The sequence below is a fragment of the Malaclemys terrapin genome, chromosome 2 (genome assembly GCF_027887155.1).
Source record: "Malaclemys terrapin pileata isolate rMalTer1 chromosome 2, rMalTer1.hap1, whole genome shotgun sequence".
Taxonomy (NCBI): Eukaryota; Metazoa; Chordata; order Testudines; family Emydidae; genus Malaclemys; species Malaclemys terrapin.
Genome location: NC_071506.1, coordinates 162,049,023 through 162,075,135, shown reverse-complemented (window position 1 = coordinate 162,075,135; position 26,113 = coordinate 162,049,023). Strand labels below are relative to the sequence as shown.

Sequence of the window (26,113 nt, the reverse complement as noted above, 5' to 3'; positions counted from 1 at the left end):
TGCAAACCAGCCCATTGTGACGGTGGGAGGCTCAGTGCCTCCAAGAGCTGGTGCTGAAGGGTCATCACCCCTGACTGCAGGCTGCAGCTTAACAGGCTGTTTGACTTACAGTAGTAACTCTGTATAGCTGCACGCCATTAGATGCTTAAACAGCTACTATGCCATTGAAAGACTTCAGCATAAGTAAACACGTGGTTTGGTACATTCAAGACAAAGCACTTAAGATCTCACCAAAGAAAGGGACCTACTTCCTTAAAGCCAAAGGAATGTTTGCAACTGTTTTATCTGGGGTGGGGGTGCGCCTTTATTTATCCAAATCTCAGAGTGGGGTTAACCTGAGAGCTCTCTCCAACGTACCAGCCCATGCACCTTCCTTTACTCACAGGAGGTGAGTGAAAAATAGTCCTTGTGTGTGGGAAGTGCAACATAGCGCCGACAGCCCGGGCTGTCTTGGGCCGGTGTAGTGTAGGATACTGCTCTGCGTAGTACAATCTCCACGTATCAATAAGTGTTACGGAGCGGTATCCTACACACTACACCGGCAGCACGGGCTACACTGGGACTGTTAGAGCGCTTGGTGGAGATGCTGCAGAAAGGCTCTCGTGAGTAGGGCGCATGGACCAGCCACGCCGAGGCTGCTGCTGCTAGGGTCTGCCCTTGCTCAACACTGCGGAGGGGCTGGCTCTGCTGGGGCGCCCCACGCCGCTGCCCCTCAGGGTGTCGGGAGCGCACGGCTGGGGCAGGGGAAACCAACCCCGCAGCAGCAGCCCCACGGGCCGGGCTCCCTCCGGACCTACCGACAGTTCCACGCGGCAGTGCGCAAGCGTACTAAGGCAAAGACCCCCCCCCTCGGATTTTCTGAACGGTTCCAAAATTCCACGCGCCGGGAGCGCGCGAGGAGATGCCGAAGGAACGTTCCGAGCCACCTCCCCCAGCGAGGCAGCACCGCTCGCAGTGCGCATGGGCGGTTGCCAGGGCGGCCGTATCCAGTAAAGGTTTAAAATCTGCGGCGCATGCGCACTTCTGGTTCTGGCTCCAGCGAGGGGACGCCACATTAGGGCAGCGACCGCCGCGCTTCAGGCAAAGCCGGGCTGGGCCACTCCGCGCGGCCTCCCCTACCCCGAGCACGGGGCGCCAGAGCCGGGCTCTCCCTGCCGAGCCTCCCTCCTGATGCCGCTGCCCGCGGCGCGTGTCTAGCGCCGCTCCGGATCCGGCGCCGGGCGGAGGAGCCGCGGCGAGCGGGGCCGGCCGGGGGCGCGGGCGGGGTGGATGGATCCCCGCGTGGCCTGGATCCAGCCCGAGCAGAAAGGCCCCGCCAATGCGCTGTGGATGCAGATCTGGGAGACCTCGCAGGGCGCGGGCGGCCGCGGCTTTCCGCATTACCTCTGTCTCAACTCCCCGGCGCTGGACCCCGCCGCCTCCCCGCCCACCGCCCGCGGCCACGCCAGGCTTGGGCCGCCCGGGGGCGACGGCCTGTGCTGCTCCCCGCCGCCCTCGCCCCCGGACCTGCTGACTGAGCTAGTCCCCGCCGCGGGCTCCGTGGGGGGCAGCAGCGAGGGAGGGAGGCGGCTACAGAAATCCCCCTCCGTGTCCTCCTCGTCCTCCTGCTCCTCTGTGGAGTCCGGCACCGAGAGCCCCGGCTTCTCCTCCTCGGGCTCCTGCAGCAGCGGCTCCTCCTGTGGCCGGGCCGGGGCTCGCGGCAGCGGGGCTGGACCCGGGGAGTTTTTTAACTTCAGCGAGAGCAAAGTGAACAGCGTGAGCGGCCAGCGCCCCGCGCACCAGCCCCCGCAGCCCGCGGCGAGCAGCCCGCACCAACCTCCGCCCGCCTCCCCGCAGCAACAGCATCAGTATCATCCTGGCCGTAGGAAACGGGAGAATAAAGCTAGCACGTATGGGATGAATTACCTGCTATCCGGCAGCCGGGGGGCCGCGCTGAACAACTGTCCCCGCCAGCAGGCGCTTCGGCAGCCGCCGCAGCAAGCGCCGCAGAGCCCCGGCACACCCTGGAAAACCAGGCAATACAGCTTGGGGGTACAGGGGTGAGTACCCCCATCCGGGGGAGGGTGAGCAGCTCCCCTAGAGGGGCGAGCATGGAGTGGTGGAGAAGCGGGGCTCTGCCTCTTGTAGCCATAAACTGTAGGAAATGTCCTCTTCCCCTGTTATAGCCAATTCAGGGGGGAAGAGTGTTGGCTCCTGCCAGGGGTAGGTTTGGGAGGCACAAACTAGTCTGGAGCGGGCTCCGAGCCGGCTGTAAAAATAGTAAAAGGGCAGGAGGATTTAAATGAGCCTCTTATAAAAAGTATTTACATAAATCACTGCTTTGGGCCCTGTACTGCGATCATACGGATTCGGGTAGCTCCATGCTGGCAGGACAGGCCCTGAGAGGAGGCAGAATTAAATTTGTATGGCCTTCTTTGGCCGTAGACATGAATATTGTAGAGTGGGCATTGGCAGCCAACCTGCGTATTGGCAGCCAATGAGAAGATCTGTCACACTAGAAGGTGGGCCCTGTTTTCCAAATGCTTGAAGGGAAGGTTGAGATTGAAATGTCATGTCAAAGACACTTTTGGATTAAAGGGTCATTGTAAGGAAATAATTCCAGTGTACTACTGAATGATTTGAAAAGCCATTCTCGGTTATGAAAAACAGTTGTAGATGATATAAAATAATTCATTACATTGCTTGAAGAGTTGAATTGATGAATGTTTGAATGGAGTTCTCTTTTCTCAAAAATAGGAAAACACTTTAACTAGAGAAGTCTCTACTACTCCATAATGCATATTTCTCTTAATAGGTTGATATTGCCATTGATCGGCTTTAAGGCTAGAAAGGGACCATTAGATAGTCTGGGCTCCTGCATAACAAGCTGTAGAATTTCACCTAGTTACCCTTGCACTGAGCCCAGTTACCTTTTGAATTAAAGCATATAATGCAAATAAATTAATTTTTCACTTCATTTACTCAGCTTTCCTTCTCTCCAATCAGAAAAAAAAAATGTATTTGTACAAAAAGTATTGAACACGCTTTTTTCATATTAGTTTGGAGAAAGGGCATGAATAGTTTTTCATAAACTTATTTTTGGAACATATGAAATCCAGAGCTGTTGAATGTAGATAGAAGTAACAGATGCAATTCATTTTTACAGAAGACTTAGAAAATACATAAATATCTCTTACTGTGGTTAGTATACAATGAGACAAGGAAGGGGTGGCTGAATACAATTTCTAGAGGTACAAAAGATTACACATTAGTAAAGTTAGCAAGATCAAATTAATCTAGCAACAAGAATAACATTTCCTTGGTTGTGTTATGACTCAACAAATTCTGTATCTTGGCAGGGGTTGGACTAGATTGCCCTGGGTTCTTTCTAACCCTGTGATACTATGACTCAAAGCAGCAGGTTTTCATAGTGCTATAGTGCTTGTCAAAAATTGTGAAAGAACAATATTAAGAGTGTTATTTCTTGTAACTTTAAAAAAGAGCCATACAACTTAATTAAATTGAAATAGTTTCACTTATTTAATTTTCTGGGCCAATTTCAGATTTCTGCTGAATGGTATCAGGAGGTAGCCGTGTTCGTCTGTATCCACAAAAACAACAAGGAGTCCGGTGGCACCTTAAAGACTAACAGATTTATTTGGGCATAAGCTTTCGTGGGTAAAAAACCTCACTTCTTCAGATACATGCAATGAAGAAGTGAGGTGTTTGTCAATGTTTCTAAAACATGTTCTTTCTCTGCACCACCCACACTGACACTTGAAAAATAAAAATTCATTGCATGCACTGAAAACAGATAAGGGTGTTTCAGAAAGTATTCAGTTGTGTTCAGTGTTAGTGCTTTGAATTTAGTTTAAACTTTCTTCATATTGCAAATGCAATTAGCTTCTATTTCAGTATTTCTTTTTACTCAGTCTCACCATTAACTGTTTTTTCTGTCTTTGGGCATGTCTACACTTGCCATTTAAAGCGGAAAAAGTCCCTTTTTGTGCAAAAACACTTGTCAATGACTTTTTGAGGTGAAACTCAGAAGTGTTACAGTGCAAAAAAAAAAAACAAAAAAAAACAAACCTACCTCCACAAGAGGCGTACAGCTCTTACCTGTGATGCTTTTGTGGTGATGTGTGCAAGTGAAGACCCATCCTTTCTGTTTACACGGCTTTTAGCCTCTGGAGGATATCTCATAGTGCCTTGGTGACCACTCTGGCCATCAGCTCTGCTGCTCTGATGCCAGGTAAACAGATATCCCTCCCTCCCTCTGTAAAGCCCCTGGAACTTTGAAACTCCCCTTCATGTTTTTTTGACAAGTGCTCACTTATCATTTGGCCAGGTGACAAATCCTGCTCCACTGAGCAAATGATCCCCTGCTTGGAGCAATGTTGAGCTACTGGAGCTGATCGGTGTTTGGGGAGAGGAGGCTGTGCAGGGATCAGGATGCCCCCAATCACGCCCCCCCCTTCCCACAAGACTCATCCTCAAAATGTAGAGAGCTGCACTGTGGGATAGCTGCCCTAGAACGGCTACTCTCATCAGCGATGGAAGTGCTGCTAATGTAAACACAGTCTGATGGCTGAGGATTTAAGTGAATACACAAACCAGTGCTGTACTTTCACTGGTTCTCTATCACCAGTGAAACTTACAGTGCAAAAACTCTGCAAATGTAGACATACCATTAGTGTTAACTGCCTTATACTCTTCTTTCCCTCTCTTCTGGGTAATTCACTTTTATTCTGTGCAGTGGGTGTTTTTGTGTGTGTGTGTTGTGTGTTTTTTGGAAGAACCATGTTAAGTTGACATTGATTCTTAAAAGGATGGATGAGATATATTGTAACATCCTTTGTGCCTGTCTCTGTAGACTTACTGTGAATACTGTGCTGGTAAGTAGGCATTCCACAGATTTGAATAGTCATGTTAATGTAATATAGGATGTCTATAAAAACTTGTTAACTTCTATCAACATAATTTCTTAATTAGGAATAGTTTTGACAGGCGGTCAGTTCTCATTGTAAATAGAGAAAAACAGTAAAGCTACAGTAAAAGCTTTTATTTAACCGGCATGCTGGGGCAACTGGGGGTGCCAGTAAGTTAAAAATGCCGGTTAACTCGGAGGGAGGAGTTTGGAGTGTGTATGGGGGGGGGGTGCAGGTCATGGGCTGTGGGACATGGGCTCTGGGAGGGAGTTTGGGTCTGGGAGGGAGCTTGGGGCAGGGGGTTGAGTTGTGGGAGGGGGCTCAGGGTGCCAGATGGGTGGGGGGTCACTTACCTACAGTGGCTCCCTGTCCCTGCTGCTCCTGGCGGAGGCACAGCCAGGCAGCTCTGCACGCAGGCATGCTGCCTCCATCTGCAGGCACCACCCCCCGCAGCTCCCATTAGCTGCAGTTCTCGGCCAATGGGCTGGGAGCCACGGAGTCAGTGCTTGGGGAGGGAGGACAGAGGCAGCATTCCTGCAGAGCCGCCTGGTCACGCCTCTGTCCGCAGCAGCTGGGTCGGGGAGCTGCTTGTAGGGAGCTGCTGGAGGTGAGCGCCCCCCCCCCCCCCATCCAGCACCCTGAGCCCCTCCCACACTGCAACCCTCTACCCCAAGCTCCCTCCTGGATCCAAACTCCCTTCCAGAGCACGACCTGCAGCCCTTCCCATGCCCCAGCCCTCTGCCGGCCCCACTTCAACCGCACTATAAACCAAGCTTTCAGTGCAGATCAGAAATGCCGGTTTATAGAGCTTGCCGGTTGGTGAAGTGCCAGATAAGAGCTTTTACTGTATTTGTCTTACAGCAAGAGTGAAGTAGGGTTGGTGCTAAAGTCTAGTGTAGATGGAAATCAAGTATTTTTACCAATACAATAAAAATGCTGCCCAAGTAAAAAATACCTGAACCCTGTCTCTACTATTGCTTATACAGTTCCCATGATCGGTGCAGCTGCACGACAGGTACTAACATTTGCTGTGGAGACAAAGCCATTGAATTCAGTGTGTGTTGCATGCTACGTATCTGAAGGTAGAATTTGTCCTTTAATCTCTTTAAAGCATTGCAGTGATAGACTGGACCTATTTTGGGAATAGTAACATTTTACTATCTAAATATTGAACAGCCAATCTGCCTACTTCATGTTTGTTTTCATAAATGGAGAATGGAATCCCTGCAGGTGATGCAGCCACAGGTCTTGTGAAAAGCAGTACACAATCATATTCGATTTATGAAACAATACAGTGAAATGTAAACTCTAAAACTAAATTAAACATGCTCTGAAATTTTAAATTTATGTCCATGTATTTTATTTGGAATAATCTCATTACTAGTAACTTAAAAGTAGTAAAGGCCTAGCAACAATTCTTGCAATTTCATAATCGCTCTTTTAAAATAACATTTGGTACCTCATTTATAAGGATAGGCATAATGTTCTCACCAGACTGAAAAAGATCTAGTAGACTGCCCAAGGAAAAGCCAAAAGTCTTTCGGTGTACTCTGCCACTCCTTATTGGAATGAAAGGTCCATTAGGTAGGGTCCTATTAATTCAGATGCCATTACATTATTATTTTTAACTGTTTATAATTAGGGCCTTACCAAATTAACGGCCATGAAAAACATGTCAAGTACAGTGAAATCTAGTCTCCCCCTGTGAAATCTGGTCTTTTGTGTGCTTTTATCCTATACTATACATATTTCACAGGGGAGACCAGCTTTTCTCAAATTGGGGGCGTTTCCCAAATCTAAAGGTAAGGGCAGCAATACCATAACCATGTCACCCTTACTTCTGTGCTGCTGCTAGCAGTGATGCACAGAAGTAAGGATGGTATGGTATGGAATGGTATAGTATTGCCACCTTTTCTTCTGTGCTGCTGCCTGCAGAGCTGGGCCCTCAGTCAGCAGCTGCCGCTCTCCAGCTGCTCATCTCTGAAGGCAGAGGAGCCACAGCCAGCAGCAGCACAGAAGTAAGGGTAGCAGTACTGCAAATGCTCCCCCCCCAATAACCTTGCCACCTCCCCACAACTCCTTTTTTAATCAGGACCCCTACAATTACAATACTTTGAAATTTCAGATTTAAATAGCTGAAATCATGAAATTTATCATTTTACAAATCCTATGACTGAAATTGACCAAAATGGATCATGAATTTGGTAGGGCCCTATTTATAATGGTAGTCCTTGGTCATTTAAAGATTGCTAGTTAACCAGTAAGATCAGAATTTAAGTGAAAGTATTCCAGCAAACTTACTTGTAACATTGTAAGAACTTCTAGTGATGACATTGAAGTTCTGGTGATGGAAAAAGTGTTCAGTTTTCTGTTTTAGTATTTTAATCATCTATTGTTACACTTCATTGGTTTGCATTTAATAGGATTTATTTGTACCATTTATCAAATTTGTGTTTAAAGAGAATTCATGTAAAGTATACAGTAAATTGGCCTAACTAAAGCTTGTAAAAATATTCAGTTGCATTTCTCAGATTGTAGTGTTCTAGTCAGACGAATTGAATTGTTAACTAAAATATTACATGGCAAGGCCGAGAGGCTTTTCAGTTAATCAGAAAAGCTAAAAAAATAAAAAAAGACATGGCCTAAAAGAGCCCTGTCTAGTTACTTATCCCTTAAAAGCTCAAAAAGAATATCTTCAACATGCAGAAGGTGTCACAATATTCCTTTTCTTGTGAGAACACTCCAGAGTCATTGGGCCCTCAACTGCCTTGGTACTTTTTGTGGGGATGATCAAATTGTCCAAATACTATTGACAGGAGGACGGTGGTTCCTTACATAGGTTAGTCTCCTACTGTTTAAGACATTATGAGGCCTCTAGTGCAGTGGTTTTCAAAGTTTGGATCGTGACCCAATACTGGATCATGGAATGCAAGGCACTGGGTCGCCTTCCTTAGCACCCAGGGACACTAGAGGTTGGGCAGTAAAAACTTATAGTAAAACTAGTAGTTCTTCTTCGAGTGCTTGCTCATATCCATTCCATTAGGTGTGTGCGCGCCGCGTGCACGGTCGTCGGAAGATTTTCTACCCTAGCAACACCGGCGGGTCGGCTGTGGAGCCCCCTAGAGTGGCGCCTTCATGGCGCTGAATATATACCCCAGCCGACCCGGCGCCCCCTCAGTTCCTTCTTACCGCCCCTGACGGTCGTTGGAACTGTGGAGCGCGGCATAGCTGTTCTCCACTCTCCCTAGCTTAGTTAGTTATTCGCAGTTGTAGTTATAGTTATAGTTCTAGTGTTTGTAGTTTAATAGTTAAATAGTTTTTTTAAAGTTGTTAGATTTGTTATAATAGTCCAGGGGACTAAGGGGGTCGTCGCCCCCTTTCTCCCCCGGCCGCGGGCCCGGGCTCATGCCCAGAGCTCCCGGCTTCAAGCAGTGCGCCTCCTGCGCTAAACCTATGCCCACGAGCGACCCGCACGACTCCTGTCTGAAGTGCCTGGGAGAGTCCCACCAAACAGATAAGTGCAAGATCTGTAAGGCCTTCAGACCAAGGACCAAGAAAGAGCGGGACTTTCGGCTCCGGCAACTCCTGATGGAGGCGGCACTTAGCCCGGACACTCCTTCTACGAGCCAGGCCCAGGCACCTAGCGCCTCGGTGCGCAGTGCCCCAGCAGCACCGGCAATGCCGACAACGCGGGCGGTGTCGGACAAACCTCCCCGGCACCGGACCTCGTCGGCACCGCAGCAGGCACCTCGGCGCCGGTCATTATCCCCGGGGCATAAAAAAGCCCATAAGACGGGGACCTCTGTACCGAAGACGCCGGCTCCCCCAGTGCCGGGGGTAGAGCCGAGTGCGCCGGTGGAGCACCGGAAACAGGTGCCTCCAGCACAGTCGACTCCGGCACCGAGGCCGTTGAGTCCGGTGCAGATAGCGTCTCCACCGAGACCGGCGGTAATACAACTCCCGTCGACTCCGGAGACCTTCGTGGCGGCGAGAGACTTGATAGCTCTCACGGAGCCGGCACCGCCTCAACCACTGGCACCGACGGCACCGTTGACCCGCCCGGTCCAGTCAAGGGGGAAACCTGCCTTGATGCGCCCTCCATCACAAGGGCTGGAACCTCGGCACCGGTCCAGGTCCAGAAGCAGGTCCCCACGCCGCTCGCAGTCCCGGCACCGAATATCACCTCGGCACCGGTCGTACTCGCGGCCAAGATCTTCGTCGCGGCACCGGTCTACGTCTCGGCACCGCTATGATCGTCGGCACCGATCAACGTCGAGACGTAGTTCTCGGCACCGCTACGGTCGACGCTCGACGTCGAGAGGCCGCTCCCGGCACTGGGCATACTCCAGGTCCTCGTCGAGGTCCAGATCCGGCTCCCGGCACCGACGAGGTCATCAGCACCGATCGCGGTCCCGGCACCGTTCGCCGGCACCGCGCAGAGATAGATCATCTCCGGACCGGTACCGTGCGGCACCGCAGCCCACGGGGGTCGTTTAATCTCTCTCGGCACCGCCATGGCCGTCAAGATCGGTGTCTCGCTCCTCGGAGGACCTGTCGAGATCGGCATACCCCCCTCAAGGGCAAGCCGAGGAACGGAACTTGGGCCATTGGCAGGAGATGGCAGAGGACCACTCTCATGGACCATCTCACTGGTCATTTTGGACCCCGTGGGCGTACCACCAGGAGCAAGGGGCTCCAATACCATCGACCTCTCGCTCGGGTCACTCGGTTAGAAGGGCCCCAGAATCCACCATCTCTCGGCCTCCGCCAGGGGGCATGGAGGCTTCCGTGTCCACGCCACCTGACACCATAGACCCGAGTACAGGTGATGCTCCGGCCCAAGAGCAGGGGGATCAGGACCCCCCCTTGGATCCAGTACCACCGGAGGCGTCTTCCTCCTCCTCTCCGGATGAGGCAGTGGCGGGCACTTCATGTACGGGTCCCCCTCCGATAGATCTTCGGGCTCACCAGGATCTCCTGCGTAGGATGGCCCGTAATATGGACCTGCAGGCGGAGGAGATAGTGGAAGTACAGGACCCTATCGTGAACATCCTCGGAGCGGATGCCCCATCGAGGGTGGCGCTACCCCTGATCCGCACGATACAAACCAATGCGGATACGATATGGCAAACTCCTGCCTCTATCCCACCCACAGCGAGAGGGGTGGAAAGGAAGTACTTTGTCCCGTCTAAGGACTACAGGTACTTGTATACCCACCCTCAACCGTGTTCACTGGTGGTGGAATCAGTGAACGCACGAGAGCGCCACGGCCAGCAGGCTGCAGCGCCTAAATCAAAAGAGGCTAAGCGGCTCGATTTGTTTGGCCGTAAGGTTTACTCAGCCGGAGGGCTGCAGCTTAGAGCGGCGAACCAACAGGCGCTATTGAGCCGTTACAATTTTAACTCCTGGAACTCTATGGGGAAGTTTAAGGAGTTGATTCCCCAAGAGTCCAGGGAAGAGTTTGGAGCCATGGTAGAGGAGGGTAAGAAGGTGGCTCGGACCTCCTTGCAGGCCTCCTTGGACATAGCAGACTCAGCTGCGAGGACCCTGGCTTCGGGTATCGCTATGCGGAGGATCTCCTGGCTTCAAGTTTCGGGTTTGCCTCCGGAGCTACAGCAAACCCTACAGGATCTGCCCTTTGAGGGACATGGATTGTTCTCGGACAAGACGGACTCTCGCCTGCAGAGCCTCAAGGACTCGAGAACAATCATGCGCTCCCTGGGGATGCATGTTGTGGGCCCTCAGCGCAGACCATTTAGGCCGCATCCTCAGCGCTTCTACCCCCCCCCCCCCGCCTCGTCAGAGACAGGACTCGACCCGGAGGCGAGGGCGAGGTGGTAGAAGAAGGTGGGCCGGCCCTCAACCCGGCCAGAACCAGGGGCCACCTAGACCACCTTCAGGCCCCAGGCAGAACTTTTGAAGGTGCGGTCGAGGACGGCGCCCCAGTCATCCCCCAGGATCCAGCCCCCTCCTTTCGGGATCGTCTCTCCCACTTCCACCGTGCTTGGTCCCTTATAACTTCGGACCGTTGGGTCCTCCGCACAGTGGAGAGGGGATACACTATCCAGTTTTCTTCTATCCCCCCCTCCCACCCCCCTTCCCCGTCCCTCTTCAGGGACCCTTCTCACGAGCAACTTCTTATACAGGAGGTTTCCACGCTCCTTGCTATGGGGGCCATAGAGGAGGTTCCAGTAGAATTAAGGGGCAGGGGATTTTATTCCCGTTACTTCCTGATCCCCAAGTCCAAAGGAGGTCTGCGGCCCATCTTGGACTTGCGCGGACTCAACAAATTCGTAGTAAAGTTGAAGTTCCGCATGGTCTCTTTGGGGGCCATTATCCCTTCCCTCGATCCTGGAGACTGGTTCGCCGCCCTCGACATGAAAGACACATACTTTCACATCTCAATTTACCCACCTCACAGACGCTTCCTGCGATTCGTGGTAAACATGGTGCACTACCAATTTGCAGTCCTTCCCTTCGGCCTATCCTCGGCCCCAAGAGTGTTCACGAAATGTATGGCTGTCGTGGCAGCGTACCTTCGTCGGCAAGGGATACAGGTGTTCCCGTACCTAGACGACTGGCTGGTACGCGGTCGCACCAAGGAGCAAGTTCAAGCTCACGTCCACATAATAGTGCACACATTCAACGAGTTGAGCATCCTACTCAACAAGGACAAATCCACTCTAGAACCTACCCAGAGAATAGAATTCATAGGCGCAGTTCTAGACTCCAGACGTGCACAAGCCATCCTGCCAGACAACCGATTTGGCACCATCACGAGCCTCATTCAAGGGCTCCAGGCGTTCCCAACTACCACGGTGAGGTCGTGCCTTACCCTGCTGGGTCACATGGCCTCCTGCACGTACGTAACCAGGCATGCCAGACTTCGGCTTCGCCCACTCCAGACCTGGGTGTCGTCAATATATCGACCAAATCGGGACAGCCTGAACATGGTGGTCACGGTCCCGATCTCGGTCCTGACCTCCCTCACCTGGTGGCTAGATCACAATGTGGTCTGCGAGGGGATGCCATTTCACGCCCCACAACCCTCTCTGCACCTGGTCACAGACGCTTCATCTCTGGGTTGGGGCGCCCATCTCAACGAACACCATACCCAGGGCCTGTGGACTGCACCCCAGCTAGCCCTGCACATCAATGTTCGGGAACTGATGGCGGTGCGCCTGGCGTGCCAGGCATTTCTCAACCTCCTACGTGGCCGATGTGTGTTAGTTCTCATCGACAACACCACGGCCATGTTTTACATCAACAAGCAAGGAGGAGCACGTTCGTCAATTCTATGCCAAGAGGCCATTCGCCTGTGGGACTTCTGCATCGCCCACTCAATCCATCTCACGGCATCGTTCCTCCCTGGAGTCCAGAACACTCTAGCGGACCGACTCAGCAGGTCCTTCCAGACGCACGAGTGATCTATCCGTCCGGACATCATACATTCCATCTTCCGGAGGTGGGGGTTTCCCCAGATAGACCTGTTTGCATCTCGAGACAACAGGAAGTGCCATGTGTTCTGCTCCCTGCAAGGTCGAGCTCCGGGCTCCCTCTCGGATGCGTTTCTCCTTCCCTGGAAAGACCACCTGTTTTATGCCTTCCCTCCGTTTCCTCTGGTCCACAAGGTACTGTTAAAATTGCGCAGAGACCAGGCACAGGTAATTCTGGTCGCTCCAGCGTGGCCGAGACAACATTGGTACACCACACTGTTGGAACTCTCGGTTCAGACACCGATCCCGCTTCCGTTGTGTCCGGATCTCATCTCTCAGGACCACGGCCGGCTGCGTCACCCCGACCTGCAATCACTCCACCTCACGGCGTGGCTGCTCCATGGTTCACCCAGGCAGAGCAGCAATGCTCACACTCTGTCCAACAGATTCTGCTGAGCAGTAGGAAGCCCTCAACACGCACCACGTACCTGGCCAAGTGGAAGCGGTTCTCCTGTTGGTGCGAACAACGAGCCATGTCCCCGTTGCAGGCACCCATTCCTCTCATTTTGGAATATCTCCTCTCCCTAAAACAGCAGGGGTTGGCGATATCTTCAATTAGAGTTCACCTGGCCGCTATATCGGCCTTTCACCCAGGGGAACTTGCGTCCTCGGTATTCTCTAACCCGATGGTCGTTAGATTCCTCAAGGGCTTAGACCGGATGTACCCACAACAACGTCGGCCCGTTCAGACGTGGGACCTCAACCTGGTTCTCTCCAAGCTCACAGGTCCTCCATTCGAGCCACTGGCCACCTGTTCACTTTTGTACCTATCCTGGAAGACAGCCTTCCTTGTAGCCATCACCTCAGCAAGGCGCGTTTCTGAACTCAGGGCGCTTACATCCGAGCCCCCTTATACAGTTTTCCATAAGGATAAAGTGCAGCTTCGTCCACATCTTGCCTTTCTCCCTAAGGTGGTTTCTCCTTTTCATATCAACCAGGACATCTTTCTCCCGGTCTTTCATCCCAAACCACATGCCACTCGCCAGGATCAACGTTTGCATTCCCTGGACGTACGAAGGGCCCTGGCCTTCTATATTGACCGCACAAAGCACTTTAGAAAGACGACGCAACTCTTCGTTGCAGTGGCCGACCGAATGAAAGGCTCACCGGTCTCCTCACAACGCCTATCCTCCTGGATTACGTCTTGCATCCGGACTTGCTATGACCTGGCAGGTGTCTCAGCACCGCACCTCACCGCTCACTCCACGAGGGCCCAGGCTTCCTCGACGGCTTTCCTGGCACAAGTTCCGATCCAGGACATTTGTAGAGCAGCGGTTTGGTCATCAGTCCACACATTTACAGCTCACTATGCACTAGTGCAGCAGTCCAGAGACGATGCTGCTTTCGGATCAGCGGTTTTGCACACAGCAATGTCTCACTCCGACCCCACCACCTAAGTTGGGCTTGGGAGTCACCTAATGGAATGGATATGAGCAAGCACTCGAAGAAGAAAAGACGGTTACTCACCGTTGTAACTGTTGTTCTTCGAGATGTGTTGCTCATATCCATTCCAAACCCGCCCCCCGTCCCCACTGTCGGAGTAGCCGGCAAGAAGGAACTGAGGGGGCGCCGGGTCGGCTGGGGTATATATTCAGCGCCATGAAGGCGCCACTCTAGGGGGCTCCACAGCCGACCCGCCGGTGTTGCTAGGGTAGAAAATCTTCCGACGATCGTGCACGCGGCGCGCACACACCTAATGGAATGGATATGAGCAACACATCTCGAAGAACAACAGTTACAACGGTGAGTAACCGTCTTTTCCTACCCGGAAGTGGCCAGCAGCATGTCCGGCTCGTAGGCAGGAGGGCCATGGGGCTCCACGTGCTGCTCCCACCCCGAGCACCGGCTCCGCACTCTGGGGAAGCTGGGGGTGGTGGTGACTGCGAGGGGGAGCCGCTTGCACGCCTCTGCCTAGGATCCGGACCTACCGGCTGCTTCCGACATGCAGTGCGGTTTGCAGTGCCAGGACAGGCAGGAAGCCTGCCTCTGCACCCCGGTTGCGCTGCTGACCAGGAGCTGCTGGTGGTAACCCCGTGCCTCAACCCTGTGCCCCAATCCCCTGCCCCAGCCCTGAGCCCCACTTCCTGCACCCCAGCCCCCTCATCTCTGGGCCCATCCAAGAGGGTGCACCCCAGCCCTGAGTACCCCCAAATCTGGACCCCCCTCCTGCACCCCAAATCCCTCAGCCCCCACCCATACCCCTGCCCCAGCCTAGAGCTCCCTCCCACAACCCAAACCCCTCATCCTCAGCTCCGTTGGGTTGCGGGCATCAACAGTTTCCTTCAACTGGGTTGCCAGAAAAAAAGTTTTAAAACCACTGCTCTAGTGCACTGAATGTAGAGTCCTGCCCTTCATAAGCATGAGAGAAACTCAGCTTTTGCACAACGCAATGGCATCTACAACTAATTTTCAAGGCATTTTATTTAACTTTATAATACGTAGATAATTGGAGCACCTGGTAGAGGCTGTGGTGGTAGTCTAGTGTAGAAGTCTTGAAAACAAGGATCACCATGGTTCCTAGAAACACAAGCTGCAACTTTAGAGCTGAGAAAAATCTGTTTTGGACCACTTTTGAAGCCTAAGCCTACATATTTGGCTTGTAGTTTAAAATAGGCACTAAGTTGCTGTCTGCTTTTACAGGCTTAGCTTTAGTTAATGGAAAGCAGCTACTGAGTAGACAAGAACCACCAGTGCTTTCCCTCAGACCTATTAACAATTCTCTCAACCAGTATTAGTCCTGGGGGAATTCTGCACAAGTGCAGAATTAATGCTCCCTGCTTATTTTACTCAATCCCTGCAGAAGAAATGATTCACATGCCTCTCATGGGCAGTGGTCATAAGCACGTGTCTGCTTCTGGTGTCAGGAGCAGCCAGGGGAAATGTAAATCACTGCTTTGGGAGACAGGGCTGGCTGGGTGCGCGTGTGAGAGACTATCCTTTTGGCTCACTATTGCGGTGTGGTCTGAGCTGGGAAAAACAGGGCTGGGGATGCCCCAACCAGTGGCTCCTAAAGTGCACCAGGCTCCAGCCGCTAGTCCTGGCTGGGTCAGACCCACCCCCAGAAACCTCTCCTGGTTGCAGAAAGCTCTGCACTCCCCCTCCTCCACTTTGATCCCCAGCCACAGGGAGAGGGGTCATTGTATGGAGAGCTGTTCACTGAGCCCCACCCCCTGCATTCAAACCCCAACCCCACTAAGCCCCAACCAGTTTCACCCAAAGTCTCCTGCTGAGCCCCTGTCACCTTTACTTGGACACCCCCCCCCCCCCCCCCGCAGAATCCTATTCCCCTGGACGTTTCAACAAACCCCTTCGTATTCAGACTCTTGTCCCCCCGCTGACCCGCCCACACCCAGATTGCCCCCCACAGAACTTTCTGACCCCACATGTGGATACCCCCTACACTAAGCCCTTCCACACTTGGATCCTGTTGGGCTGAGCTTGCTTGCTTGCCCCACATCTGGATTGGGATGAGGGGGGCCCGGGCTGGGAGACTCTGTCCTCGCTATTGTGTACCCTGTGTGGAGGGGCAGAGCCCTGGGATGTTTCTGGGGTAGGCCTGGCCATAGTGCTGTGTCAGGGTTGGGTGCAGCCTCACTGCCGAGCCTGTGTCCTGGGGCGGGGAAGGGGGCTGCAGGGTGATCCCACTGACTCTGTGCAGCCAGTGGCTCCCCATTGCCATGCTGGAGCCTCCACTCCCATTGCCCTTATGACCCACTGTCTGTAACAATTTTCATTCTAGTCCAGTGACTATACAGTGTCATTGCAGATTACTACTTAGCCATGCATTCACTAAAGCCCCAATCTGACAAAGCATTAGTTTCGATGGGGATACTCAGGTGCTGAATATTATGCACATATGTAAGTGCTGTGCCAGATCATGGCCTAACTTCACTCCTAAGGATGTGTTGCCCTTCAGGGTATGTCTGCACAACAAAGAAAAACCCTTGGACTTGCTGGGTTCAGGCTGTTGGGCTGTTTCATTGTTGTGTAGACCTGTGGACTGAGGCTAGAGCCTAGGCTCTAGGACTCTTCTGGGCGGGAGGCCCAAGAGCATCAGTTATGCACCACCTGACTGGAACCTATGCATGCTAACTACTCTAAAGCAATCCCTTCCAAGCAGTTGGTACAGTATGCTCTAACGGGATTAAAAGCAATTGATGTAACAAACTAGTGTGGAGAGTTGTCTCCTATTCATCTTAGATCAAGGTTAAACTTTTTTCTTCACCGGTTCATTTCTTCTTAAAAACAGCTTTCTGATTTAAGATATTGGTATCCTTTGCCTGAGGTTGATCAATGTTTGCCTTCTCCCTTTTCCAGAGTGGTTGGGTGTCCAGAGTGGGGTGGGATGAGGAGAAGGATGGAAGCATATCTTTCTAATTATAGATCTTTAACTGACTCGTGTGGCAATAGCGAATGAGTTCTTTACCCAGTTTCCCATGTGCCTTCATATTTGACAGTGTTACTTTAAGCCGTTACTACAATTGTGGAGAAAAATGCAATATATGCCACTTAATACAGACATGTCTAACTGAAACCACTTTATTGGGATGTGCCCTAGGGCATTTCTGCCTTTTAATACCATTAAGATATGTTCAGGACAGTAGTTGCAAAAACTACACTTTCATAGGACACGCTTAGCCAGTGCCAAAGGGTTATGTAGTGTTTAAACAGCTCTTGAATCTTAAGATCTTGTATTCTAATGCATTAATAGATAAAATAAGTTGACAGTTCACAGAATTTAATCTTTAAAGTGTCTGAAGAGTTTTAAAATGGTCTTTTCCCTTTATTTAGAACTTAAAGTAGGATGATATGCTCTCCACAAGATGTCCCAGTTAGGAGGATTCTCTTGTAACATGTAATCAAATTGGCTCATTGTTTCCTTATTGATAATTTTAATGCCAGATTTTGATGGTGTCTGCTGCAAGAAAGAGTAAACTTGAATGAATAAATCAATTTTCTTTTCAGAGTCTCTGTCTTCTGAACGGTGAACTGATTTTAATAGGTGTGGATTTTAAAGATTTAATGCTGTTTACACAATCCAATAGTAAATATAACATTTAGTTTAAACTTAAGTGAACTAAGGTAACTTTTAAACTATAACTCTGACTTTAATTTACTATCTAATTCCTCTAGAAACTAAATTCACATTATGCTTTAGTCCTTTGAATTAAGATAGAACTCAGTGTCTGACCACTCAAATCTATCTTGGCACTTCAATTTATCTCCTTCCAATTAATCCCACATTTCAGCCTGTCTTTGACAACTTTTTAGTGTGGCAAGGTGAGTGAGGTAATATCTTTTATTGGGCCAACTTCTGTTGGCGTAAGACAAGCTTTTGAGCTACACAGAGCTCTTCAGCTGCTTCTTCAGAGCTATGTGTATCTCAAAAGCTTGTATCTGTCATCAAGTTGGCCAAATAAAAATTATCTTACCCACCTTATCTCATGTGACATATTAAGCTAAAACCTTTTGGCTTTATTTATTTTATTTATTTATTTTTTAATATTAAATAATCTTCCCAAAACCTCTTCCCTCTAAACCCAGTTCTGCCAATGTTGGAACATACCATCTCTGCTGTCACTTAGTTTAGTAACCAGGGAGGAGTTAGGTTCCTTTTTTCCCCACACATTGCGCTTCCAAGATAACTACCATTCTCTCCATTTTTATACTGTTGAAATTTGTGTCAGACCTTAATTTCCTATTTTGATTATTCTAACCTCATCTTGGCTTCCCTGACATCTCCCCAGTTTGCTTGAGGCACAATTGCTAAGGGGCCAGATCCATAGAAGGACTTAAGTGCTTACTGGCCATTTAAGATGTCTATGTCCAGTCTTTAGGTGCCAGTGAAATCCCAAAAAACCTTTGCTCAGCTGCCACCCAACCCTAGAAGTGCCTAAAATCCCTAGATGCTTGTGTTCTTGCCAGTGAGCACATGTACAATTACCTCAGTCTCCACTTAAGCTAGTTAATTCTACAGAGTGGAACAGCTTCAGCAGTAGAGCGAGAAACCCACACAAGAATATCCAGTAGCACAGTGGTTAGGGCGCTCCCATGAGGTGGGAAACCAAGGTAAAATCCCTTCTCCACATAATCGGGGAAATGAATCCGGGTTTCCTGCATGCCTGGTGAGCACTGTGCAAAAAGTTGAGAGAAGCTCCTTCCCACCCCCCCTCACATTTATTGCAAAAAATGGCTTGGATGCTGAACTCCAGGAGAGGTTCCATGGTTAAGAATACCAAGCAGAGGTAGGCACCTCCCTTCTGCTTGGATTTAGGTACCCAACTTCCTAAGAGAGGTGGAGCTTAGGCTGTACCTTGGTTTTTCCTATTGGCTGTCTTAGGTGACTCTCCACTTAGCATACTGGCTTTTGTGGATCCCTTCTTGGGCACCTATCTCCATGCACTACAGAGGGATCCAGAGTGCCTAAATCAGGATGTAGATTCCACTTTGTGGCAAGGGACCTAAAGGTTAGGTGTAGTAACACCGAAGTCCTGTTGTGGATCTGGGTCCAGATTTTTTTTCCTATGTGGTTACTTTAACCATGTCACTCTGTTTAAAATTCTCTATTGCCTTCTTTTCCACCATACCAATTTCTTTGCTTTATGTTCTTGCTTTCAAGATCCAGCCTAACTCTGTCCTTCTCTACTTATCAACCCACTTTTATTACTTTGCTGCTCTCCTTTGCAATGCCAATAGTGCCAACTTCTGTGACACCTAACTATGAGATATATCCTCCTTGATCTAATTGTGCTGTTTACTAGTTGCCTGCAAGTAAGATTATGCAGAAGCTACGTTAAAGAGAAGCTACTTAACAGCAGCTATGGTTCTTGAAGTGTTTCTTCTGCATATTCATGGTATTACCTTAGCTTCCCCTCTGCCTCAGTTTTGCTTTCATAGGACTCTGGGGTTTGACTGAAGAAATTGCAGGTTTGGGGTCTGCATGATCTGTTTAACATCTGTGCTGAACATTCATTCAGTGCCTTAAGGGTACTTTTTCACCTCCAAAGGGCAGTTTTCCTAGAGCACAACAGCACAGTTGTGTGTATTCCACAAGTGTGAATAATCAGAAATAACTCTATGGACAACAGGTTTCAGAGTGGTAGCTGTGTTAGTCTGTATCAGCAAAAAGAACAAGGAGTACTTGTGGCACCTTGGAGACTAACACATTTATTTGGGCATAAGCTTTCATGGGCTAAAACCCACTTCATTGGATGCATGCAGAGGAACATACAGTAGGAAGACACACTCTCTCTCTCTCTCTCTCTCTCTCTCTGTCTCTGAAAAAATAGGTGTTGCCATACCAACTCAATTAAGGTGGGATATTAGCAGCAGGAGGGGAAAATATCTTTTATAGTGATAATCAGGATGGCTCATTTCAAATAGTTGACAAGAAGGTGTGAGTAACAGGGGAAAAATTAGCATAGGGAAATAGTTTTTACTTTGCATAATGACCCATCTACTCCCAGTCTATATTTAAGCCTAATTTAATGGTGTCCAGTTTTCAAATTAATTCCAGTTCTGCAGTTTCTCGTTGGAGTCTGTTTTTGAAGTGTTTTTTTTGTTGGAGAATTGCGACTTTTAGGTCTGTAATTGAGTGACCAGAGAAGTTGAAGTGTTCTCCGACTGGTTTTTGAATGTTCTAATTTTTGACGTTTGATTTGTGTCCATTTATTCTTTTGCGTAGAGACTGTCCGGTTTGGCCAGTGTGCATGGCAGAGGGGCATTGCTGGCACATGATGGCATATATCACATTGGTACACGAAAGCTTATGCCCAAATAAATTTGTTGGTCTCTACGATGCCACAAGTACTTATTGTTGTTTTTTCTATGGACAACAGTTCATTAACATGATGGCTTCGTTGTTATGATGATGTTGACACACCAGGAGTGGGGTCCTGTTGTTTTATATAGAGAGGGTCCCTATGCTTTTAGGCCCTAGTCCAGGGGTAGGCAACCTATGGCACATGTGCCGAAGGCGGCACACGTGCTGATTTTAAGTGGCACTCACACTGCCCGTCCTGGCCACCAGTCCGGGGGGCTCTGCATTTTAATTTTAAATGAAGCTTCTTAAACATTTTAAAAACCTTATTTACTTTACATACAACTATAGTTTAATTATATATTATAGACTTATAGAAAGAGACCTTCTAAAAACATTAAAATGTATTACTGGCACTGGAAACCTTAAATTAGAGTGAATTAATGAAGACTCTGCACACCACTTCTGAAAGGTTGCGGACCCCTGCCCTAGTCTAAGGGCATGTCTATACTTTCAGTGCTGCAGCAATGAGCTGTACTGATACAGCTGCGCTGCTGCAGTGTATGTGGTGAAGACTCTCTATGCCAATGCAAGAGCTTTTCTGTCTGCAAAACCATCCCTTTGAGTGGCAGAAGCTATGTTGGTGGGAGAAGCTCTCCCACTGACATAGCTCTGTGCGTGTTAGCGCTTATAGAAGAACAGGAGTACTTGTGGCACCTTAGAGACTAACAAATTTATTAGAGCATAAGCTTTCGTGGACTACAGCCCACTTATCTTGCTCAGAGGTGTGAATATTCCACCCCTCCCTGAGCAACGTAAGGTTTGCTGACATAAGTGGTAGTGTAGTCATAGCCCTTACAGGCAAACAGTGGATTGGAAATGGGGATATAGTGTGAGTTGTTGAATATGGTGAAGCGTTAGTACAGCCTTGTTATATATTTTGTTGGCGTATGCATTATTTTGGGGGTAGGAATGGGATAATTAGTAAGTGATGAAGTAGGGGAAGGGAGGCAAAGAAGGGACAGTCATAGCTAGCCACCTCCCTTGTCAGGATCAGCAGGTAAGGTTTGTTTTTGTTTTTTTTTGTTTTGTTTTGTAGGTGCCTTGGCAGAGATGAATTTTTAAGAGGGACTTGGAGGCAGTGTGCTGAGGTAGTGGCTGAACAGATTTTGTCTGAGTCTTTCCCAGGTGTTACAGGTGGTATGGGAAAAAGCACACACTGTCTGAGGGGGAAACTGATTGGTAGGTAGGAAAGGCTGGGAACACTGGTAGAGCAAAGATGGCATTTGGTTTGGTGGTAACTCATTAGATTCTTTACCATCAATCTTACCTAGCCAACCTTGTATTGTAGAAGTGAAGGGGCAGCCCACGTAGGGGCCGAGAGGGGGCTGAAGCACTCTGAGCTATGAACCAGGAAGATGATGTTTGTTAGCAGCATTTTGAATAGACTTGAGAGAAATAACTTGGTAGTAGTAAAGACTGTAAAAGAGGATGAGTAGTTGAGAACATGAAACGAGGGGGCCTTGGGTGAGTTGTAGCTGTGTGGACAGGAAACATGCTTGTTTGGAATGAGTGCTTAGGGAAGGCAAAGTCATAGATAATGCCTGGGTTAAGAAATATCTTCCCAGTCACTAAGGCCATGTTCTAGTTGGTGATGGAGAAAGGAGGGTGTGGTAGTAGACGGTGCAGCAAGATGAAGAGCTCAGTTTTTGGTTAATTGAATGATTGGTGTACACCTCTTCTTGCAGTAGAGCCATTATCTTTTTTTTCCATAGGCATTGCAATAGAGCTCAACCGCTTCAATCAGGAACCCATAATACTAGGCATAGTGTACAAACACATAGGAAGATCTTAAATGGAAGCATATTTTCCATTTTGTGATGTATTAACCTGGTGCTAAACTGTTATCAGGGTGGATCTGATTTAAATCATGATTTAAATCAGTAGTCAGGAAGACTCAATTTCATCATGGATTTCAACATAAAAGTGCATTCTTATTTGTTGTTATAACATTAATATATATTCTTCACAACTCAGATAGATGTAGGTTTCATTTTTAGAAGGGTCACAATATACGTTTTTAAAGTGATTTATTTTGAAAACTTTTCAGATTACCGTAATTTTACAGCTATATCAGAAAATGAATGGTTGTTTGGTTATTTCATTTACCAAAGGTAATTGAAGCAGATATTTATGAAGTCATTGGGAAGTGAAATCTCTCAAATTCAACAGGTTAATCCATTAATATTTGGAGGATTTTTTTGCCATGCTGTATTAGGTGGAGAACATCACCAAACAGACATTTAAATTTTTATTTAACTAAAACAACAACGTGTTATATTCTGGATTTTTTTCTTCAACAGCAAACATATAATATTTTAAGAAAACAAGCATTTGCATTTAGTTAAACATACAAGTTTTTTAAAATCAGGTTTGTTTGTGTTAAAATTGTTTTTAACTAAAATAATTAAATGAAATTATTAAAAAAAAAAAATTAACTCCACTATGTCAGCCAGGTCAACATGAGAAACTTAAAATATTGGCTTCTGCAGCTAACTCAGTCGTCTTCACTTTCATTTTCCTGTTTGTTCATCATCTGGAAAAGAAAAACAAGCTTTCCTGCTTTTTCAGAACCCAAACAATTTCTCAATTTGTAATGAATTAGTCCAAAGGAAGAAAATACTCTTTCTACACTGGCAGAAGAAGCTACTGCTGTTAAAAGTGAGATTATCACTTCAACAGTCTCTGAATCCAAGTGCTTAAGTGACTTCCACTAGTTCACTGGTGTGACTTTCTTTAAAGCATCATCAGCAAACATATATTTCTTGAATGTTTCACCTTTAGCTCTGAAGTTTATTATAGTTGGCATTATGGAGGGATGATTGCTGGATGTCCATGTCATAGCCAACTCCTCTTCTTCATCAGTTATGGTTTGACCTTGGTACCGAGTATTGAGAATATTTGCAAGAAAATGAGCTGGAGGTAGAACTTGTCCTATTCATTTTTTTTAATGTTTGTAATTTATCTCTGTCATTGCAGCGATCCCTTTTTAAGATCTAACTCAGTTCCTTCCAAATTTCAAAAGTGTCAGCAATAAAACAGCTATTTCCCTGCATTTTGTTCAAGGATACAGAAATGGACTTCAGGGTGTACTCAGCATGTGTTCAACATTTCTCTTAAGCCGAATGTTGAGAACTTTGGCTGTGACAGTGCCATCTATTTTTTTTCACTATTTTGTTCACAAACTGTCATCAGATTAGGCCAATTCTTGATATAGTGCTCAAAACAGTCTACTACTGCATTCCATCGCACATCTTGTGGGAGAGTTAGCTTGGTTCTTCCCACTTTTTTCAGAGCAGCTGCTGCAAAGAATACGGAAGTATTCTGCAATTTCAACAACGTTAGCCTTTATTTCTGGAACACTGAAGTCTTTGGCTAGGAGATGTATCAAATGAGCACTGCAACCGTACTTTATTACTCTCTTCACTGTCTTCTAAATAATTTCTTCTCATCTTGAATACATTTGCAGCATTGCCTGTGACCAAACTGTGTACTAGACATTTGAATTTTTTTTTCACAGTTTGTTGTAGCTTTTACTGCTATTTATTGTAAGTGTTCTGCTGTGTGTGCGTTTCCTGATGTATCAATCCTTTCTGTAAGGAAACAATTCTGTTCTTCTGTTGTCCTTCTTCTGTTGTCACACAAGCACATTCAACAGGATCATTGTGAACATTGCTCCACCCATCAAGACTCAAGTTAACAATTTTAACCTCTCGACCTTTTGCACACTGCTCAATTTCTCTTTCATACACTTTATCCAGCAATTTGCTTGCGACATCTGCTCTGTTGGGTGGACTGTATCCTGGTCTTAATGACAGAACCATGTTGAAGTGTGGGTTCTCAGTCATACGAAAAGGAGAGTTTGTTGCATAAACAAACGGGGCAGTTTTTTCATCAATTATCTCTTTTTGTAATCTGTTGGTTCTTATCACAAACTTACCTATGGTTGCTTCTGGATGATGGAGATTTTTTCTTTTTGCCACAGGTGATATACTATGGCTATGTAACATACATGATGTGACTTGAAACACTATTATTGGCAGATACTCTGAAACTATAGAAAATGATGGTGATCTTGAAGGTGGATAGTCTTCAGGATCCTGTAGGTTGAGGATGGATTCTCCTAAACAAAATAAGTCAATGCAATTCTTTAATTATTACCATACTGCTCATTTAGTATTACTCATTGCGTTCACTGACACTCTGTACTACTTTAAGGTAAAATTGTAAAAGGAAGGTCTGCCTATTTCAGCTATTTATTTTTTTATCACAACTGCATCTAAAATGATAGTACCATTCAGTAACAACTATATTTTTGCTCAAAGATGAGAATTCAAGAATAGTCCAGAAGGAAGACAGGCAGTCCTTACGAAAAGTGTGAAATAAAAAAGTTTACCAACCTGAAGATCCTGCATGTTCAGACATGTTCCTTTCATCATCTTCAATGCAACTTCCTCCTGAGAAGGAACACTTCTCATTATGTTGTTTCATTTGGGCAACCAGGCCTTGCATTTCTTTGTTGCACTCTTTGCATTTTGCACGCATGCCTGTCTTACCCACAGGTAGAGGAACTTCATTAAAATATTCCCAAACTGGGTCTCATGTGGCCTGCTGCCATTCTAGGTTTTCCCTTTTAGTGAGAGAATAGTATGGTAGATCTCAAATCAAGACTTCTGGAATGTGGTGCTCAAACAGTTTCATTTTTGTTTCTATTACCTATTCCTCCCTTCTCACATTTATGTCCAGACTTCTTCTCTTTGTCCAGATCTGTTCCGCCTCCAACAATCTTCTATTCACTAAACTTTTTGAAACTTTTCACTTTTAGAGAGAGGTAAGAGATTGACTCTGTGTACACAAATTTGCAGAGGGACAATAGGGTTGAGGTCTGTTATTTCTCATCTCCATTCATTCATTCATTCATTCATGAACATTTTTGCTGTTAACAAGCATGTTATCTCTGGAGACACAAATCCATAGTTTGAAAACTGCAAAACTAAGCACCTCTGATGGTATCTTCTAGACTGAGCACTGAGTCCCGTTGGGTAGATAGAAAGATTAACCTAAATAATCTATACCGAATCCCCTGGAACCCATAAAATTGGGTCCCTAATCCATGAACTACTGGCACTCACTTACAAAACTTATTTTAAACATTAAATGAATATATTGTCTCGTACTATAGATTTGGAATTTATAATCCCTATTCCATGGTGAGATACATTATAGCTCAAATATATCTTAATTAAAACTATCTTTAGATAGGTTTTTTCCTCAAAAAGCATTTGATCAAAAAATCCGTTTTTTTTTTTTTTTAAATCTTTGATTCTTATCCATCCTGATAAGAATCCTGCTAGATGCCTTCAGAGAAGCAGAATTTACAAGAAATTTATATTTCTTATGCACAAATTAGAATCTCTAAGACTAAAACTAGCTTAAACTCTGTGGAGCTCACCATTTAAGAACACCATTGTCTAATACTCAGGATTTTATGCATCTTGCCATTTCCCCCTCATTATTTTGAAATAGCTTCTTTACTTTGGAAATAACTAGCCAAAGTTGATCAGGCTTAAATTAGTGGGCTAAGGGGGATAGAAATCGGAATGTCTACTAACAAAAGTATTTGTTGGAACTTGCTTCAGTTAAACTTGTACGTATTTCTATTCTGAATGTATGGAGGCTATATAACGGGTGGCCAAGCTGTGGCTCCGGAGCCACATGCAGCTCTTCGGAAGCTAATATGTGGCTCCTTGTATAGACACTGACTCCGGGGCTGGACCTACAGTTGCTAACTTTCCAATGGGCCAGAGGGTTCTCACTGCTCAACCTCTGGCTCTGCTACAGGCCCTGCCCCTACTCCACCCCTTCCTGCCTACTCCCCTGAGCCTGCCCTG

At 47.5% G+C, this 26,113-nt stretch overlaps 1 protein-coding gene across 7 annotated transcripts in view; it reads left to right on the top strand.

The window, feature by feature from the left end:
- The first annotated feature begins 1,048 nt into the window (after positions 1–1,048).
- The window catches only part of TENT4A (terminal nucleotidyltransferase 4A), a 112,048-nt gene continuing 86,983 nt past the window's right edge, over positions 1,049–26,113 (top strand). For all 7 annotated transcript variants that reach the window (XM_054019196.1, XM_054019193.1, XM_054019191.1 and 4 more), the window contains exon 1: positions 1,049–2,039. In XM_054019196.1, the coding sequence (XP_053875171.1) occupies positions 1,270–2,039 (770 nt within the window). In that variant the 5' untranslated portion in view covers positions 1,049–1,269. The remainder of the gene's footprint in view (positions 2,040–26,113) is intronic.